The sequence below is a fragment of the Marmota marmota genome, unplaced genomic scaffold, assembly GCF_001458135.2.
Source record: "Marmota marmota marmota unplaced genomic scaffold, marMar, whole genome shotgun sequence".
Lineage (NCBI taxonomy): Eukaryota > Metazoa > Chordata > Mammalia > Rodentia > Sciuridae > Marmota > Marmota marmota.
The window spans coordinates 2,047,336-2,065,457 of NW_026000102.1; the positions used below are offsets into that span (position 1 = coordinate 2,047,336).

The 18,122-nt window shown below is 40.8% G+C and overlaps 1 protein-coding gene across 5 annotated transcripts in view; it reads right to left on the reverse strand.

The window, feature by feature from the left end:
* The window catches only part of Ube4b (ubiquitination factor E4B), a 113,218-nt gene that overhangs the window by 21,717 nt on the left and 73,379 nt on the right, over positions 1-18,122 (reverse strand). For all 5 annotated transcript variants that reach the window (XM_015501417.2, XM_015501418.2, XM_048783635.1 and 2 more), the window contains 11 exons: positions 18,031-18,114; positions 15,025-15,081; positions 14,350-14,466; positions 14,159-14,257; positions 13,302-13,415; positions 11,738-11,936; positions 8,967-9,105; positions 5,813-5,912; positions 4,306-4,433; positions 3,019-3,117; positions 1,933-2,168 (listed from right to left, as the gene is read on the reverse strand). In XM_015501417.2, the coding sequence (XP_015356903.1) occupies positions 1,933-2,168; positions 3,019-3,117; positions 4,306-4,433; positions 5,813-5,912; positions 8,967-9,105; positions 11,738-11,936; positions 13,302-13,415; positions 14,159-14,257; positions 14,350-14,466; positions 15,025-15,081; positions 18,031-18,114 (1,372 nt within the window). The remainder of the gene's footprint in view (positions 1-1,932; positions 2,169-3,018; positions 3,118-4,305; positions 4,434-5,812; positions 5,913-8,966; positions 9,106-11,737; positions 11,937-13,301; positions 13,416-14,158; positions 14,258-14,349; positions 14,467-15,024; positions 15,082-18,030; positions 18,115-18,122) is intronic.

An 18,122-nucleotide genomic window follows, 5' to 3' on the forward strand; every position in this document is an offset into this window, starting at 1 on the left:
GGGGGGGGGGGGGAGTGCTGGGGATTTGGCTCAAGCAGTGCGCTCGCCTGGCGTGGGTGCAGCCCGGGTTCAATCCTCAGCACCACATACAAACAAAGATGTTGTGTCCGCTGAAAACTAAAAAATTAAAAAAAAAACAAAAAATAAGGCTCTTGGTGTGGACTACCAAACAGCCTTCCAGAAAGTCTTTTTTTTGTAGGTTGGGGACTATACCAGGGACACTATACCCCTTAGCTAAGTCTCCAGACCTTTATTTTTTATTGTTTTTGAAATTTTTGAGATTGGGTGTTCCAGTGTTACCCACGGTGGCCTCAAACTTGCTATCCACCTGCCTCAGGTCCAGTTACTGGGATTACAGGCCTGCACCATCTTTCACAGCTCAAAGGGTTTACCAACTTACATTTTCGTAAGTTTCACAGCACCGATTTTACACAGTGGTTACAGGGAGATAAAAGAGGTTTTTGCACATTATTTCTCTGTAAGAGCATTGGGTATTTCTAGCTTAAAAAATAAAATTGGTAGGTAAAAAGAGGTATGTCATTATTATTTTAAGAAATGTTTACTTATTCAATTTCCTAAGCCTGCCATGTACAAGCATCACACAAGGTCCTATCCTGCATATACTCTTTGTACCTCAACGATCTGTGTTTGTTCTCACCAGGGCCAAGAGGTGAAGAGAAGGACTTTCGCTCAATAAGGCTTTAACCCTGGGGTGTCCTCTGCTGTTAACAAAGAAAGGATACTGACCAGACATCCCTGGGTGGTGTTCTTGGCTTTAGATTTAAGAGGGTATAAGTAGAAAAGGAAGAAGGCAAGAGACTCTTACCAGATGCCACAAAATAATAGCGACAAAGGGAAAGGCAGGTGGACAAATTCTTAGAGCTCTCTTAAGTGGAGACAGATGATGGCATGGCCCCAAGAGAGCAGGAGCAGGTCTTGGTTGAAGGCAAGGATGACTGTCCAGGAGAACAAGGAACTTAAACTAGCTGCCGCTGGGATCAGTAAGGGGGCATGCTCTTGGGCTGCCTGAGTTTCTTGTAATGGCATGGGGAGTGTGGTCTTCAAAATGCCAAAGACCTGCCCAGAATACGCTGAGGGCAACAGAAGATAAGAAAGCAAATAAGAATACTTGCTTCCTGAGAAATTTACAAACTGGCAGGAAACCGGACCACTGGTACAAATATGTGCCCTTGCCAGAGTACAGTGAATAGGTCTCCTACATAACAGATCAAAAGTCAAATTAAAAATTCAAAAATTAGAGTACAATTCAGCCAGAAGAGGAGGGTGTCCTTGTGTAGTGTCTCAAGTTCTCTACTGTTTGCAGGGTAACCCAGCACCAAGAACTGGGCCTGGCAAATGGTAGGTACCTGGTAAACTTCTCAAATTAATGATTGAGGGAAGGTTCCCAGAGGCTCTCAGAAATCCTGACTTCACTGGTTAGAGTGGGGTCAAGGATACTTTTTTTTTTGTGTGTGTGTGTTTGTGTGTGGGGTGCTGGGGCTGGAACCCAGGGCCTTGTGCATGGTGGGCAAGTGTTCTACCACTGAGCTACACTCCATCTCTAAGGATGGGCATTTTTAACAAGATCACTATTTTTCCCACACTTTGGAAACTGAATTACAGGGAGGTGCTACAAAACCAATGCTGTTAAGATCACAGCTAAAATAAACCAGGAACTTTAACTCAGATTAAAAATAACCAACTTGGAGAACTGATACCAAACTAAGCCTGCTACATATCAGAGATTACGATGCAGAATGGTCAGTGTAATATTTCAAATGTTCTGCAAGAAAAAGAAGCAACAGCATATGCTCCACATGCAGTAGGTTGGCAGGGTCTGAGGGGACCAATTTAGAGTAACTTCACTTACTGGCATAGGTGACCTTACCCAAGCCTGCTCTTCTGTGCTACAACACACACCCAGGAACCTACCTGTGTAGAATTTCATCAGGGAAGGTACCAGCAACTTGGTGGAGAGAGGATGGTTCTCAATCATTTCAAAAAACTTTTGGGTTCGTGGTTGAACAGCAGGGTTGGTCATAAACATGACTTCTACCAGTTTGGCCACGAGGTATGGATTTCGGATGTAGTTCTGGTTGCACAACATCACAACAAGGAACATCACAATATCCTGAGTGCAGGGCTCATAAAGCACCTGAGGAGAGTATCTGAATAGAGGGAGGAAGGGCAAGAAGTGAGTCTATGGAATCAACTTGTGTGGAGGGTGGTGTCACTGGGGGTGGGGGATAAACAGGAGTAAAGACACTCAGTTCCCTTTAGCTTGCTAAGTTCAAAGTGACTGTCACATTTTTTTTTTCTTAAAATCATTTATACTAATTTTGGATTTTTCTATTTATTTTATTTTTTTGTTTCTTGGGGTTGAACCCAGGGGTACTCTTTCACTGAAAGACATCCCCATCCCTTTTTATTTTTGAGACAGGGTCTCACTAAAGTGTTGAGTATTGCCTCAAACTTGTGATCCTCCTGCCTCAGCCTCTAGGAATGTCCTATCACACCAGGCTGAATGCTTCTGTTAGAAAACTTTCACAATTTATGTTTTGTGACTGTTTATCTATGTATACTTTAATCATTCCCTGCCCCCATACTGAGTATACTACACTTACCATTTTGTCTTTTAAAAAATCTTTATGTTATTTATTTTTATGTGGTGCTAAGGGTGGAACTCAGTGCCTCACATGTACTAGGCAAGTGCTCTACCACTGAGCCACAGCCACAGCCCACTTTACTTTTTTTAAAAAAAAAATTGTTAATGAACCTTTATTTATTTACTTATATGAGGTGCTGAGAATCTCTTGAGATGTTCATTACTGACTGGTATGGACCTGCTGATGCAGTGGTTGATTTATCTTTCCAGTCCCTAGGCAGTATTCTGTTAAAAACAGTCCCATAAAATTTCAAGTTTAAACTGGACACCTGCAACATAGTTCATAATATCACAAACAAATTAAGTATGCATAGGAACATATTAGAAATATATAACAAGTCAAAGTCACTTACTGTACAATAAAAAATAAAAATTCAGCAATATCTTCTACATAAAACTCAGGCAATGCTGCAAATACCTTGGGGACATCTGAATTTAAAGGCAGTGTTATGCTGTCAAAAAGAAAAGAAAAGCATAATTGGCAGAATGAAATCACAGCACACCAAATTCTGAGAAACACAACATTAGCATTAATTAAGGAATATTACATTACCATTAAATATATACTTTATTTTTTGGGAAAACCCTTCATTCTATAATACAACTATGTAAAAGTACAGAGGCGAAGACCACAACCAAAATGAACAGGGAATAATGAAGACGATGGTTATACACCAGGGGACATGAAATGTTTCCCCTGATTTGGTATCTTGTTAAAATTAATGCAGTAGGGCTGGGGTTGTGGCTCAGTGGCAGAGCGTTTGCCTAGCATGTGTAAGACACTGGGTTCAATCCTCAGCACCACATAAAAATAAGTAAATAAAACAAAGAACTGTCAACAAATAAAAAAATATTTTTAAAAAATTAATGCAGTAAATACAACGGGAAGGAAATAACAAGGACACATTTGGTGACGTATGTGTAACTCAAACTGCTCCAGCCAACAGAGCCACGAATGTATTTTACGTAACATTTTTCTCCTGAAGAGAGGCTGGGCCAGTTTTATCACAATGGTGACACAGAGACTTCGTAATAACCATAAAATAATAATAAATGAAATAAAAATAGCTATCTAGAGATTCTGGTTGATAACAAAGGTGACTGATGCCATCTTGGCTTGCTCTCTGGACTAGTTGGACATTTTCCTGGACCTAGCACTTAGGAGGACCTAACACCCTGCTATCACCAGCATTTTGCTTCCAGTTTACAGATTTCTTATTTATTTATTTATTTATTTATTTATTGCAGTTGTAGAGGACAGAATGTCTTTATTTTGTTTATTTTTATGTGGTGCTAAGGACTGAACCCAGTACCTCACGCATGCTAGGCAAGTGCTCTGCCACTGAGCTACAGCCCCAGCCCTACAGATTTCTTTTCCCATTAATTAAAGATTTTATAGCAAACTTAAAAAATATTGTCAAAGTTAAAGGAAAAAAAAAAGGTACTGATGTTCACCTACGGCTGTAACTAATTACAGGCAAAACACTGATTAATATTGACCAATGTCACAGTCTGTGTAAAGATAATCTGCAGACTGGGTAGTGAATTCTTGGTAGAGTAAGGTTTTGACCTCTGCGAACAGTGAAGACGACACAGCCCAGACAAGTAGAGACGAGGCAAAGAGGAAAGAGCACACTCACTCGGGATATGCAGGGTCCAGGATGCGGAGCAGCAGCTGAATAAGAAGGCCATAAAAATTCAGACATCTTCTCAGGAAGCTCTCGTCAAGTAAGCCAGCGTCAGCACAGGCCTTGCACCGTACCAGTTTCTGTGGAAGTAGGTGTGCCCCCAGCCATACATTAGTCAGGAGCTGAGGCCTGCAGTGTGACTGGGCAGGGAATGGGACCAGGATGTGGGAAACCTAGGTTCTAGAGCTTGAAGAACTTCCTCTCTACCTAGCTACTGGTTGCTGGTTGTGCAGCAAAATCTTTCTTTTTCCTGAGAAAAACACAAAGTAGGCCATGCAAACCACTGAGCACAAAGTCCAGCTCACAGTTAGTGCTCAAGATTAGTTATTACAGAGTTGGAATAACGTGGTTAGGGGAGGGTTCGACAGGGAGGCCCTGTAGGTATCAGGACAGTTAGTGGAAAAAGCCACACAAATCCACATCAGAATTCCAGCACCACCACTTGTGAGCTGCCCTCAGGCAAAATGCCTGTCCAAGGATACCATCCCTCCTCCAGGGACTTTTGTGATAACACACATGCATGCGCACACTGACACACAGATTTAAACAATTCAGTGACACCTCATCGAAACACATCTGTGGACTGCTTCAGACCCCAGAGAGGCCCTGGTTTATGCTGCCTCTTGAAGTGGTCTAGTCTATTAGCAAATGAAACACTGAAATCTTAACATGTACCAGAAACCAAAGACAGGTTGATTCCATGTTTCATCCTATTTATCAATAGGAAGCATGACCAGCTAACATTCAGATTTATAATCCAAATATGAGCATACAAAAAAATGTATAAATTTGCTACCTAGTTTTCCCTATCCGAGGCTGGCCAGTATTCTTTTTCCTTCTTCAGTACTGGGAATTGAACCCAGGACTGTGCACATGCTAGGCAAGTGCCCCACCACTGGGCTACCTCCCTAGCCCTTTTTATTTTGAGACAGAGTCTCACTAATTTGCTGAGGCTGGCCTGGAACTGGCAATCTTCCTCCTCAGGCTCCCTTGAAGCTGGGGTTATGGGCATGTGCAACAATGCCCGACCAGCACTTGTTTTTAGTTCAGTCTCACGAGCAGGAATATTTCCATCTATCTTCACGTTCCACACAACAGATTGTTTTCCATTAAAAATGAAGAGTGAGGGGCAAAGGAAAGAGATCTTGCATTCCCACAAATCCTGCCTGTGCTGGAGGACCTGTGCAGAGGCAGCATGGCAGGGACACTGCGCGAGGGAGGGAAAGGGCGGGGGGCTGAACTGCAGGCGCATGTGCACATTCTGTACTGAGACTGAAGTAATTACATGTAGATATGTGAAAGGTATCAACATGTTTTTAAAATGTCCTATTTTATCTTGAGGAAAAAGAATAATTAAGAAAAAATAAGGACACTAAACTACTTACTGAAAACACATATTCTGGTAGGAAAATGACTATTATGAGGCTGGTCTATAATTATTCCAATTAACTATACAAACCTTAAGCTGAGTTTTACAGCGCTTCAGCATTTCGCGGTGTCTAGTTGCCAGCGGGGAATCTTTCCACTGGCTTTCATTATTTTTCAAATCTTCTACAGTTCTGAAATTAAAGATTAACAGTCAAATGAAAAAAAAACACACATATCCATTTTCATCTATTCATTTTTACCATTTCACTGACTCTCAGACATAATTTTTTTTTAACATTTAAGTATATTTAAAATCACAGTATTTTTTTTTTTTTTTTGTAGTGGGGATTGACCCCAGAGGTTCTCTACCACAGAGCCATATCCCCAGACTTTTTTCTGGTGGGGGTGCCAGGGATTGAACTCAGGGCGCTTGACCACTGGAGCCACATCCCCAGCCCTATTTTGTATTTTATTTAGAGAAAGGGTCACACTGAGTTGCTAAGTACCTTGCCTTTGCTAAGGCTGGCTTTGAACTCGCAATCTTCCTGCCTCAGCCTCCTAAACCACTGGGATTACAAGCGTGTGCCACCACGCCTGGCCACTGCTGGCTTTGAAAATGGAACATGGGGGTCATGAATCAAGGAGAGCAGGTGGCTTTCACAGGCTAGAAAAAGCAACCCTGAGTTTAGGACTTTGGACTTTCATGACTATGGAAGAGAATTATTTTTGTTGTTTTATGCCAATAAAGTAAGATTGTGATTTGCTGCAGCAGCCATAAGAAATGAATATAATGATATATGTGGTTAACAGTGCCAGATCAGGTGACAGGGACGTGAGTTTCTACGACTACTATGGAGAAGCAGAGTCCTACAAGTTACCCAGTCATAATACAAGCTAAATTCACAACCTCCCTGGGGCTCCTAACTCTAAGCGAGGGCAAAGACTGGGACCCCAAGAGTTCAAATGGAGGAGTCTGGGCGAATCTGGTAACTTCAAGTACCCAAATATCTTAAGTCCGCTGTGGAGGCAGCTCCTGTAATGATCGCTCCTGACTGACTTGCCCTTCACCCTTCACCGTCTCAGACCCAAAATAGAGTCCAAACAAGCACCGCCTTGAGAACGAATTACAAAATAAGAATAAGCATATATATATAAAAGTTATTGATGGGCCTTTATTTATTTGTATGTGGTGCTTAGATTCGAACCCAGTGCCTCATGCATGCCAGGCAAGTGCACTACCACTGAGCCACAACCCTAGCCCCAAGAATAAGCAGATATTTGATAGGAAAAAACATGGCAATATTTGCTAACGTGTGGTATTAGCTTTCTATTGATGCTGCAACAAACCATCCCAAGACAAAACACATTTCTTGTCTTAAAGTTTTAGAGGTCCAAAGTCTATAACAAGTTGGCAGAGAGTTCCTTCTGGTGGTTTAGGGGGCATATTTCCTGGCCTTTTCCACTTCTGCGGTTACTGGCTGTCCTAAGCTTGTGACAAATCCACAATCACTGTTTGAATCTACATAAGCCTCTCAAGAACTGATACTATAAACTGATAAAATTAGCAGAGATTAGGAAAAACTGAAAAAAGGATCAAATACTTTACCTGAATGATATATAGATACTGCAGTAAGCACAAAAAACACATTCTTTTTAGGTCAATAAGGAACATTTGCTAATGTAGATTTAGGCTATAAAGTAAGCCTCAAAAAATTTTTGAAAGAGCTGGGGATGTAGCTCAGTGGTGGAACGCTTACCCCGAATGCATGAGGCCCTGGGTACAATCCCAGTACCAAAAAACTAACTGAATAACATGAAAAGAAAAATAAAGAGGATACCATGAACAACTTTGTGCCTGAAAATTTTAAACTTTAAGCAACTGACATAAAAAATGATATGAAAATATAAATAGTGAGCTGGGGATGTGGCTCAAGTGGTAGTGCGCTCGCCTGGCATGCGTGAGGCGCTGGGTTGGATCCTCAGCACCACATAAAAATAAAATAAAGATGTTGTGTCCACTGAAAACTAAAAAATAAACATTAAAAAATTCTCTCTCTCTCTCAAAAAAATAAAAATAAAAAAGAAAATATAAGTAGTCTTATACCTGTTAATTGAGTAAAACGCATAATTAAAAATCTACCAGAGGACATAAAAAAGCCTCCCCTCCCCATTAACTGGACATGACAAATTTCAAGGTTACAAGTGTCTCTCATCTGCAGCTTTGCTCCAGGGTTTCAGTTACTCATGGTCAAGCACGGTTAAGACATTCTCAGGGACAGATTACATTCATGTAAATTTTACTACAGAATGTCACTGTATTCTATTTTACTATTGCTTATTGTTGTTACTCTGTCTTATACCTGTATTTACAAACTCAACTTCACCTCAGGTACGCACGTATAGGAAGACACACAGCAGACAGGTTTGGGAGCACCCGTAGTTTAAGACAACCACTGGGGATCTTAGAAATATCCCTTGGGGAGAAGGGAAACTACTACATTGCTACTCAACATTGTATTAGAGATTATAGCCAGCATGTTAAGGTATAAAAGCACAAGAAAGGAAAAAAGAAAATCATCTATATGATATGTGGAAAGAAAAATCTGAAACCACCTAAAAGTAAACATTAGGATTAATGAGCGATTTGAATAGGGTAGATACATAGAGGTTTGCCACAATCTCTCTCATAGCCAGACTAAATCAAAAAGCTCAAGGGGATTTTCTATTATTATTGCAAATATCTGTTCAAAAAACATTTGCTTCCATATTGCTGTGGCTGCCACTTGGGAAGCAGCGCTTGGGTGAGGAAACATAGCAACGGTGCTAATGCCCTGGAACCCAGGCTGCTATCTGGCATTGGGACTCTATGCTGCGGAACACCGGGCGAAAGGGGAATCACAGCTGGTAGTGATAAATCATCTTGATTATCAGAGGAATGATAACTTTGGTGACTACTTTGTGGTCCAGGGAGAGAGGGGTATGTCCAAAAGCCAGGGAATCCTTAAAAGTACCTCCGAGTAACACTCTGTCCAGGGAACAATAATGAAAGCTGCAGTATCCACAGAGGAAGAGCAAGGGCTTAGAACACTGGGAATCGGGGGATCAGTTCACCTGGTGAAGAGCTCTAGACAACGGAGGAGCACGGATGTGGCATGGAGGCCAACAGCACGCTGTCACAAACACCCCACATTCAAGTCTACTGTCACAGTTGGCAATCCCAGGACACACACGGGTCAGGCACATACCTATTTAGCTCCCGGATGGCCCGAAGTCTGCGAATATAGCGACGGCAACTAGGCAGAATAGAGAGGTGGTGCGCGTGCAGGGTAAGGAAGAAGCATTCCGTAGGGAATTTCGGCTCAGAAAATGGAGGCTGATCTCCATCTAGGAAGAATAACACAATTCACTAAGTAAAATTTATCACAAGTCTAAACCAGGGGGAAAGCTTGATTCAGAGGGAATATTTCACTTGAATTTTAAGAATATTTTTTTAAAATTATAAATTTAAGCAAAGTCACAAGAAGAATTGAATTCCTGTGAGCTCCATTTAAAGACCAGGTGTCCCATCTGATTAAATGTCTAAATAGATGTCCATTCACAAATTTTTTTTTTTTTTTTTAGGGACAGCAGAACTGGGGACTGAACCCAGGGATACTTTATTTATTTGAGCCATACTCCAACCCTTTTTATTTTGAGACAGAGTCTTACTATGTTGCTGAGGGTCTTGCTAAGTCACTGAGGCTGGCCTCAAACTTGTGATCCTCCTGCCTCATCCTCCCGAGTCTCTGGGATTATAGGCCTGCACCACTGTGCCTGGCAATAATCTTTTTATTTTAGTTGTAGATGGCCACAATACCTTTACTTCATTTATTTATGAGGTTCTGAGGAGCGAACCTAGTGCCTCATGCGTGCAAGACAAGCACTCTACCACTGAGCCACAATCCCAGCCCTGGCAATAATTTTTCTTTCTTTTTTTTTTTTTCAAACATATTTTTTAGTTGTTGATGGACCTTTATTTTATTCATTTATTTATACGCGATGCTGAGAACTGAACCCAATGCCTCACACATATGAGGTAAATGATCCACAACCCCAGCCCAAATCTTTTATCATGTGTCTTCCTGATATATTTATAAAAACATTTCCACTTTCTAATACACATATATAATTTAAATCTCAAAACAGCATTAGATCATATTAATAAGCTACTGATTGCATAGCCATGTCCCCCATGTCTGTTCTGTTTTTCCTAACTTTTCTCTATTATAAACAACATATTGGGGTTATATAGCTGGGAAATAGCTCAGTTGGTAGAGTGCTTGCCTCACATGCACAAGGCCATGGGTTCAATCCCCAGCACCACACACACACAAAAGTCTTAAACAATATACTGCTGTGAGGAACTATGTGCAAAAATTACTCCCTCACCCCTTGGCATTGGGAATACACTCTGAAAACTAGGTTACTGGAAATCATATTATTGTATATTCATCCAAAGATAGACAGATAGATAGTTATAGATGGAGAGCATGCCTTTATTTGTTTATTTTTACATGGTGCTAAGGATTGAACTCAGTGCCACATACATGCTAGGCAAGTGTTCTGCCACTGAGCTATAGACCCAGTCCTATATATATTTGTTTTTTAATTGACAAATAATATTAGCACATATTTGTGAGGCAAGATGTGACATTTTAGTATATGTATACAACGTGTAATGATCAAATCAGGGTAGCTGATATATCCATCACCTCAAATATTTATAATTTCTTTGTATTGGGAGCATTCAAAAGCCTCTTCCCAAGCTGTTTTGATTAAACAAGTAACTGATGTCAATCACAACTACTCTACTGTGGTAAAGAACATTAGAAGTTGTTCCTCCTATTCAACTGTACCCAAACTGGGTGCAGTGGTTCACACAACACCTACTATTTGGGAGACTAGGGCAGGATGATCACTGGAGTCTAGGAGTTTGAGGCTAGCCTGGGCAACTAGCAGGCCCGGATTCAAAACAAACAAAACAAAACCAGGTTAGGGGTGTAGCTCAGTGGTAGAGTCCCTGCCTAGCATGCCAGAGGTAATGAGTTTAATCCCCAGCACCACAAACAAAACAACCAACTACACCCTTGTACCCATTAATCATTTTCTCTTCATGCCCGCTCATTAGTATTATAAATTTTATTATAAATTCCCCGAATTCATGTTAGGTAGATTATTTTTATTAAATATTCTTTCTTCACAAACTTACATTCTTATAGAGCTCTTATAGATTACTTTGGTTTTGGCTAATTTATAGATAAATCATGCTAACTTGAATTTCTTTCAATTTGTACCATTCCTACAAGTCTCTTCCTTCCCCCAAATATATTTTATTTCCCAAGATGTATATATTACATATGTATATTTATACATTAAGGTATAAACATACATATGTAGTAAGGTAATACATAATTATATGTATTACCTCTGATAACAGGTTCATTTCCTAAATTCTAAATTTCTTCTTCACAATTGGGCCAATTCCTACATTTGGTTTTCTAAAGTTTTAATAGATTAATAGCCCTTTGGCTCTTGGAATTTATTGGTCTACAGATAGATTCCGAGATGAACACCAACAGCCATTCACTCAAAAGAGAGTCAGATGCTGAGCTTATTGTTCACCCTGTCATTAAATAAAGTTTACAACACCAAGATAAAAGATTAACAATCATCACATCTGCAAAATATTCATAATTTCAAATCATTCAATGTCTGTGGAATATTTCATTAACATTTTAATTTGTACAGTATAAACTCCATATAATAAGCTGCCTTCAATTTTAATATTTTATTTCTTCTTCAATGTGTCCATTTGTTCTACACATCTATTTGCTTTGGCTAATCCATATAAAAAGGTTTTACAGCCTGAGTTTATACTGTGCACCCGCAGCATCTCATCTGTGGAAAGGGGATGGGGTGTGTGAGCACTCCAGCCTCTAGAGGGAAGGGCAGCCCCGCGTGGTCTCATGGTACTCACAGAGTTCAGCAAGCCAGTCGTTCACGTCCTCCATTGTTGCGTTCACTCGAGTCTCATCATTTGGGAGAGTGACGCGACATCTTGGGTGGAATATGTACGTGGGGTCAACTGTTTCCAATTTGATTTTTGTACTCAGCTGCTGCAGCACCCAAAGGAAATTCAGCATAAATCCATCCGTAGATACCAACCTATCATCTGTCTGTGAAGTATGAAAACAACTTAAATCATGATCTGAGTAGAAATTCTGGCACAAATTTTTATGAAAGCAGACTGAACATTCAAACATGACCAAATCTCAAGTCAATGACAGGACATATGTTGCCACCACTGTCACTTATCAGCAGGCGTTAACAGGTGAGAGTCATCAACTGTGAAGTTTTACACATTCTATCACTAAATCTTCCCAATAATCCTGAGAGGCCAGCAATACACACGTGGGGGTCAATATTCACATTCTGCTCAGGAAGAAACGAAGGTTTGTAAAATTTAAGAATTTCTGCCCAACAGCCTCAAAATGAATAAGGACAAACAGTAGACATTGCTTCCTTTTTCTTCTTTATTTTCCCTCAAAAACATCAGAACAACGATCTCTACTCCTGAGCACATGTCATAGCTTTTCCAGCTGATGTCGTGGTATAGTTCTACGTTAAACAATGTCAACCACTGTACCAGTGAGGGCTAACACCAGCCGAGCAGTGCTATGTACTAGGCTCTATTCTAACAGACTACACACACCAAACCCACAGGTTAGGCACTATTATCACACCAGTTGGTAAATGAGAAAACTGAGGCACAGGGAACCAGGGTCTCACCTTTAGTAAATGGTAAAACCACAACCCCAAATCACCAGATCTGTGCTCATTTGCATCCTTTTTTTTTTTTTCTTTTGAGCACAAGTGGTCATATCAACAATAGTTATTAACAACGTCAGAAGGAGGCCTTTTAAACTCTTCTACTCAGGCCAAGCAGCCCTACTCACAGCCTCTCTTCCTGAGGCTGCTGTACCTCGTGACTGTGTAGCTGGGCTCTTTGGTCCACTCTGACCCCTTTCCATACAGCAGATTTTGAGGTTTCCTGGCCGAAAGCCTTGCAGCACAATTCTCATCAGATAAGCCTAGGGAAGCCCTGCACATCCCTAACCCATGACTACCCTTTTCTTTCCTGTTCACTCTTCCCAGCCACAGAGGTCTGTGTGTTGGGCACCAAAGTTGGTCCATTTCTACAGCCTTGCAATGGCTGGCTTTCTTATCAGTCGGGCTCTGATCAAAGGTTACCTCCCCAGAAGCCTTCACACCCTAATCAAAAAATCACTCCACACCTTCGTTCTGGCATTCTATGGTTGTTCTCAAGCCCTTTGCTTTATTTTCTTCATAGGTCTTATCATAGTTCGTTTATGGTCTACTCACTAATCCAAAGAACCCACGCTCCACAAGAGCAGGAAGCCTTTCTGTCTCAGTGAACACTGCATGCCCAGTTCCTAGAACAATGCTTGGAGGTGCTGGGCAAATCTGGGTTAGATGAACAGATTTAAGGAACAACTGAAAGCAGTCTCCAGGAGCCATACCTGCATCTGTGCTTTCTTCATATTGGCATTGACGACAGCTGCCATGTAACCAAGAGCAGCCTCTCGGGTTTCACCATTTAACAAAATACTATGCAGAATCTTGAAAAGCTCTTGCTAAATGGATTTTTAAAAAGAAGAAAAAAAAATTAACTTCATTTTGAACACTACTCCTTTTTGACTACAAGAAGAGCTGGCCCACTTCCCACTCCCTACTCTCCCACCACCACTCATGTCAGTAGAGCCTGATGATAGAAGAAATGAAGAACTGTGTGCACGCGACCGGGTTGAGGTCATTAGCAGAAAAGCATCATCAAGAGTGGAAGAGGTAAACAGAATTTTAATAAAATAGTCTTTGTTATCTTCCTTTCCACAATCAAAAGTATCTTAATTACCCAATCCTGTAGTTTCTTTGCTTTTACATTTGGACCTGAAGACACGTTAATATACATTTGGGATAAGTGGGTCAGCAAGGTAAGTGCACAAACTAAACGCTCTCACTCGACCTCATGACAATAGGCAAGTGGGAGAGAGATTATGGCCACCAAATTTAGGACTAGTTCCTGGTTCTGCTAAGTAAGAGAGGCAGTGAAGAATAGTTACAGTTATTATATAAGGTAAGTGGGGGCTGGTAATGTAGCTGAGTGGTTCAGTATTTGCCTAGTAAACAGGTCCCAGAACCACAAAAGACAAAAATAAAATGTTTTCAAAAAGACATGAGTTACTGATGTGCACCACATCTTCTTTTTTAACTATCATTAACATTCATGAATCAGGCAGCAGACCATCTACAGAAGGAGCTCCCAAGGTACACAGCTCATCTTTCATTCATCCTTTGGATTCATTTTCTGAACACCTACCCTTCCCAGCTCCAAGTAATGCTGTAGTGATTGACTAACGACACGAGTGTTTTCCAGGGTAATGGCAGGCCCTGAGAAATATTTTTCAACCACTTTAACCTGAAAAGAGAAGAAAAAATAGTCAGCATATAATGTACATCTGGGAAGAAATCTGAACGAGAGCAGCAAATGCAAATGGTCACCATACTTACATCGTCTTCTGCAAAGACAGAGAAGCTAAAGAAGGCCCCCAAGTAAGAGAGTCTCTGCAGCTCCCGCCCAGAGCCAGGGCTTAAGGATTTCGGCAACCACAAGGGCAAAGAGGCAACCTAGGCAGAACATGGAAGAGGCCAGTCACATTACGATTAGGCTAACGAGAAAGGATGTCACAAGTAGAGTTCTCAGTGGGTAGTCCACTCAGATAGCACTGGCCACCAGCACCAGACTGAAACCAACCATCCTAAAATACAAGGCACAAACATGTTAGGATTCCTGGTGATGTTTCCTCGCCTCAGATAAGAAAACCCTTCGACTGCTCTACATTTTCACAAGATACTCTTTGAACTTCTAAGTTCCAAGATATTCTCTGTGGAGTTCAAATGTACCATTCTTATACTACCCAAAGGACTCAAGCACATTTTCCTATAAGACTTGCTATTCTAGATGTATAATACTTGTCTTCCTGTGCACCCCACCCCCAAATTCAGAACTTCATTGCAGGAAATAAACCACATATAATGGAAGTTTAGCAATTGAGAGCCCTCTAGATGGGCTACTTCTACCAAACATCCTTCAAGAGAGGTCTTTGAGCTGATTTTATTCTGGAACAGCTTCTGCCTTGTGATAAATTTATTGTAAACGAGCAAGCACATCAGGCAGGCACTTACCAAATTGCACACGGGGTGTGTCTTCCCAAACTTAGTTTCACAGAGCTCACCTAATGCCTAGAAATAAGATAGAATCAATCAATTAAAGTATCACATCTCAGACTATAGTCACAGGTAACAGCAAGGCACAGCTTCAACTACTGCTATACACTCATGTGCATTTTCTCTAGGATGGCAAGATGTTTATGACTTTTTCTACTTAATAAATTAATACGTGTGCATCATTAAAAAAAAAACTTCAAATGACACCGAAATGTAAAGCAAAATTATCAACCATAAGCTTTACCCTCAGATATAACCCTGCAGATACTCTGATCAACAGCTTGTCAGAATTATTTGTGCGCATCTCTACAGAGAAATAAAGGGGTATATTTGTTCAAAAAATATGTATAGTTTACACCTTTCCACGTGAAAAAGATTTGTTTCCTCAGTTTTAGGGGGTCAGGCTTGCCAGTGTTAACCATGGCTATTCTTACAATTCAATATGCTATTAAATTCAGAACAAACTGAAAAGCCTGACTTGGTTTCAAGATATGTAGTACTGACGAGAACTCCAACATGTCCCTCCAGCACACCAAGCATTCTCACGCTGGAGAAGTGGGAGAACGGTTTCTACACATGCCGTTTACCTTGGCCATAGTAATTCAATCACACAACACTGAATGTGCACTTAACTTTCTCTGTGATTTAGACGTAGCTATAGAAGATGCCGAGCTACCAAAGGAAGTTTTTCAGTTGATACTTTTAAGCACTCTTGTGACTCTGAGAAGCCTCTGTGGCCAGAGTTCCCACTGCCTCTGCTGCATGTCAGCATCACAGGGGAGCCTCGGCAAACCCCAATGCCATGCCACTCCCCCACAGTTTAGTTCCCAAGGCCTGTGGCAGGGAGCCAGGCATCAGCACTTTTAAAGATCCCCGGGGATTCCAACAGAGGACAGAGTAGGGCCCATTGACCAGAGAATCCCTGATCCTTCTGATTTGAGCCTTCTCTCCTCCTGCCTGTCATCACTGCATTCCTCCTCGCTGCACCCTCATTATTATACAAGTATCAATAAAGGCCCCAAATAAACTTAGTATCCACCACAATGGAGACTTGTGTTTTTTGACCAAGGACACTTTTTTGATCTGACACTGAACGCTTCTCAGTGAAAGATTAAGCTAATTCAAACCACAACCCAAACACCAACAATTCCAGAAGGAATATCTATGATACAGTGCTAATTAGTGTTAACTAAAACACTGCATGACTGAACTCCAACAATGAGATCACTCCATTTCCTGTTCTGTGTGCCACAGATAGAAATTCAACGAATAAGGATTAACGCATTTTAATTAGGAACTTGAATAGTATGTGCAATGGAGAAAGCTCTGGCATAAATGCATTCAAAATTACTTTAAAAGTAAGAAATCTGTTTCACATTCTGATTTCTACACATCACGTTTAACTTTTAGCCTGGTTTTTGATGATAGTTTTATTTATTTTATTGCTGTACGGGGGACTGAAACCAGGGGTGCTCTACCACTGAGCTCCAGTTCCAGCCCATTCATTCATTCATTTATTTATTTTCTGGGACAGGGTTTCATTTATTGCCCAGGCTGCCCTCAAAGCTGGGATGTTCCTGCTTCAGCCTTCTATGTTGCCTGGATTATAGGTGTGTGTATTCAGGCTCAGCTTAACTTTTTTTAAATATTTTTTTAGTTGTCAATGGACCTCCATTTTATTTACTGATATGTGATGCTGAGAATCGAACCCAGTGCCTCACACATTAGGTGAGCACTCTGCCACTGAGCCACAAACCCAGCCCTAAGCTTAATTTTTAAAAAATTTTTATTAGTTGTTCATAGACTTTTATTTTATTTACTTATTTATATGTGGTGCTGAGAACCGAACCCAGTGCCTCACACATACTAGACAAGTGCTCTACCACTGAGTCACAACCCCAGCCCCCTAAGCTTAATTTTTTAAACACAGAAATGCATCCTCTGTGAACCCCTCAGTTTCAACATTTACCAATGTAATTATCAAACTGTTTTGTTGTGGCTTGACTTGTGCAATGGATTATGAACATGTTAAGGGGGGACCTGTCTCATGAGCTCCCTGTCCCAGTGCCAAGCACAGGACAGATCCTCAGTAAACAATGAATTCATGGGTAACAGAACCTAATTAGCAGAATAAGTAAAAGGAACAAATAAGGTCTTAAAAAGAATCCATTTAACCATAGCCTCAATTTACACAGTCTGTAAGTATATACTATGTAATATATAGTAATTTCATGTTTTGATCTTTTTTCCTTGATACTTCTAGAATGAAAAATACTCGGGAACACTTGAAGACATTTTTCTGGCAAAATGTCAAAGAAGCAAATTGAGAATAGAAAAGAGCTTCTGATTTTTGTCCGAGTTCCAATGTTTTCAAAGCAGTCCAGATGTCCCCTAGGAATCCAGGTTCTGTTCAGAACTTGAGCCTGCTCTGAGTGCTGCAGGGGCTACTCAGACCAGTGTTCTCAAGGAAAGCCTCCAGACGAAGCATGTGGTCTTAGGAACAAGAGAGTCACTCTGAGATTTTTCTGTGCAAAGTCAACACATAAAGAAAAATTATATTACTTTTCTTGGTGTAACTCTGCTTTTTAAATTTGTAAATATTACTAATATTTTTATAATCAAATTTCATCTCAGATATGGTATGCTCACTGTATGGGGAATCAGAAGGGTACCACCAATGATCATGGTCATCTTTTTTTATTGGCTACACTACGTGGCAAAGTCCATTTTAATCAGGGCATGGCTAGTGCCATCCAGGGTAGGGGCTGGGAGTGTGGACTGGCTGTGGCCTGTCCTTGCCAAGGTCTCCACTGCACAGCAAGCGCTCTGCATGGCCAACACAAGGACTGCATGTTTTAAATTTGAAACCAAGTTGATCTTAGACCTGAAAGGAAAGTGTATGTTAAAATTATTTGACAGAAAAACACCTACTGAATATATTAAAGAAAAAGAACTCAGTTTTACCATGAGGGGGTACTTAAAGTAGTCACTATCGAGGGAGCATTCTTTGGCAGCAAGAGCCAGGCCTTGTAAAATGGGGATAAAGATCTGTAAGA